A 1581-nucleotide genomic window follows, 5' to 3' on the forward strand; every position below is an offset into this window, starting at 1 on the left:
AGGATTAAAAATGAGACTTTGATGTTAAATGGAACCCTGAGAGCACAATGACTGCATATTACACTCAGTAAACTGTCAACCAGATTGCAAATTATCACCCTGTGCGAGCTACACTCCATGTTGTTCTCCTCAAACTTTAATAACCTGTCTTTTCTAGCTCCTTCAGGTCAGATACCTGTCCTGGCTGCTGGCAGGAGGTCTGGTACTCTGCTTTTTGGCACAGGTCCTTCACCCGCTGGTATTTTGGCAGGAAGTTCTCCTCCTGGGCCATTTCCTTCCCATCGGCTCTCTTGTGCGGAGGCTTCCTGAAAGAACAAGAAAACACATGAAGTTTTTTTTTCTGTCAGCCAAAGACAAGGAGCCTGATGTCACCAGGAGACAATGTCTGGAATGAGAACATGTCCTGCAAAAGGTCGATCAATAAAACATACCCTCTTTCCACAAGGAAAGAATCTCTCCATGTTTTTCCCTTCCTGCTCAACTGGAACCTGGAAATGAGCAAAAAGAAATAAAAAATCCTGTCAAACCACTCTGTGATATTTGCACTGAACAAACATAGAGTCCATTTTCAAATACCATCCTTGTACAGCGCTGAAAAGAAAGTGGTGTTACATGTTTGTATTTGGATTGTGCATTTCATAACATTCAAGAAAACACAAAGAGCAGAGAGTCAGTAAAGCTTCAGGTAAATGACACATCTCCACCTAATCTGCAACATTTTAAATGCCATTCTTCGATTGTTGATTGAATGCCAAGATAGTGAGCAAACTAGTTGATGAGTGTGTTCACCTATTGACTGGCCTGTCTGTGTCCAGCAGCTTGAGGATAGACTTGCCATCCATTTCTGCTGGGATATCAACGCCGGCCATGTCAAGCAGAGTCGGCGCCAAGTCAATGTTCAACACTATATGAGAATTACTGCAGGGAAGCAAGAATTAAGTGATATTTTTTAAAAGCAATTTACTATAAAGGTCACATTGTCATATTGTGTTTATAGATTACAGCATCTAGTTTGAGAATATTGTGTGAATAACAGAAAACTAAGTCACTCACATGGCGCCGTGTTCCACATTAGGTCCTCGCACATAGAAGGGAACACGGATGTCAAACTCATAAGGCATTGACTTGCCCTTGACCAGGCCAAACTGGCCAATATGGTAGCCGTGGTCTGAGGTGTAAATGAGGTAGGTGTTGTCCAGTTCCCCTGTCTCCGCCAACATGTTGTACACCTACGGAGGATATAAGTCATCAAACACTCACAGAGTGTAAAAAGTTACACTTCACGTTTGATAGCTCAAGTCTCCTGTGCCAGTTTCAAGGAAAAAGGGATTGAACAATTTACCAAGTGTGTCAGTGAATACATTACACAACCCCAGTCAGAACAAGCACAGATCTCCCAGGACCTGAGACTGTCAGATGAAATGTGAGTGTGTCTGGTGCATTTAAGTGTGTGTGCCTCTGTGTTTAACCATATGTCTATCTGCCTGCAGGTCCGCCTACCTTCTCCACACTGTCATCCACAGACAGCAGGGTTTGCATCCTCCTGCGCTGCAGCATGTTAGTGAACTGCATGTGGACAGG

General features: G+C 43.5%; 1 protein-coding gene across 1 annotated transcript; it reads right to left on the minus strand.

The window, feature by feature from the left end:
* Positions 1 to 84: 84 nt before the first annotated feature.
* LOC111665186 (extracellular sulfatase Sulf-2-like) lies at positions 85 to 1575 on the minus strand. The gene is made up of 5 exons (XM_023420101.2): positions 1501 to 1575; positions 1054 to 1229; positions 790 to 918; positions 432 to 488; positions 85 to 305 (listed from the first exon to the last, which is right to left on the minus strand). The coding sequence occupies exons 1-5, from the start codon at positions 1570 to 1572 to the stop codon at positions 137 to 139; spliced, it is 603 nt and encodes a 200-aa protein (XP_023275869.1). The 5' UTR covers positions 1573 to 1575; the 3' UTR covers positions 85 to 136.
* Between the last annotated feature and the right edge of the window lie 6 nt (positions 1576 to 1581).

The sequence above is a fragment of the Seriola lalandi genome, unplaced genomic scaffold (assembly GCF_002814215.2).
Source record: "Seriola lalandi dorsalis isolate HSWRI2012SDOR001 ecotype SW California unplaced genomic scaffold, Sedor1 jcf7180002002094, whole genome shotgun sequence".
Taxonomy (NCBI): Eukaryota; Metazoa; Chordata; class Actinopteri; order Carangiformes; family Carangidae; genus Seriola; species Seriola lalandi.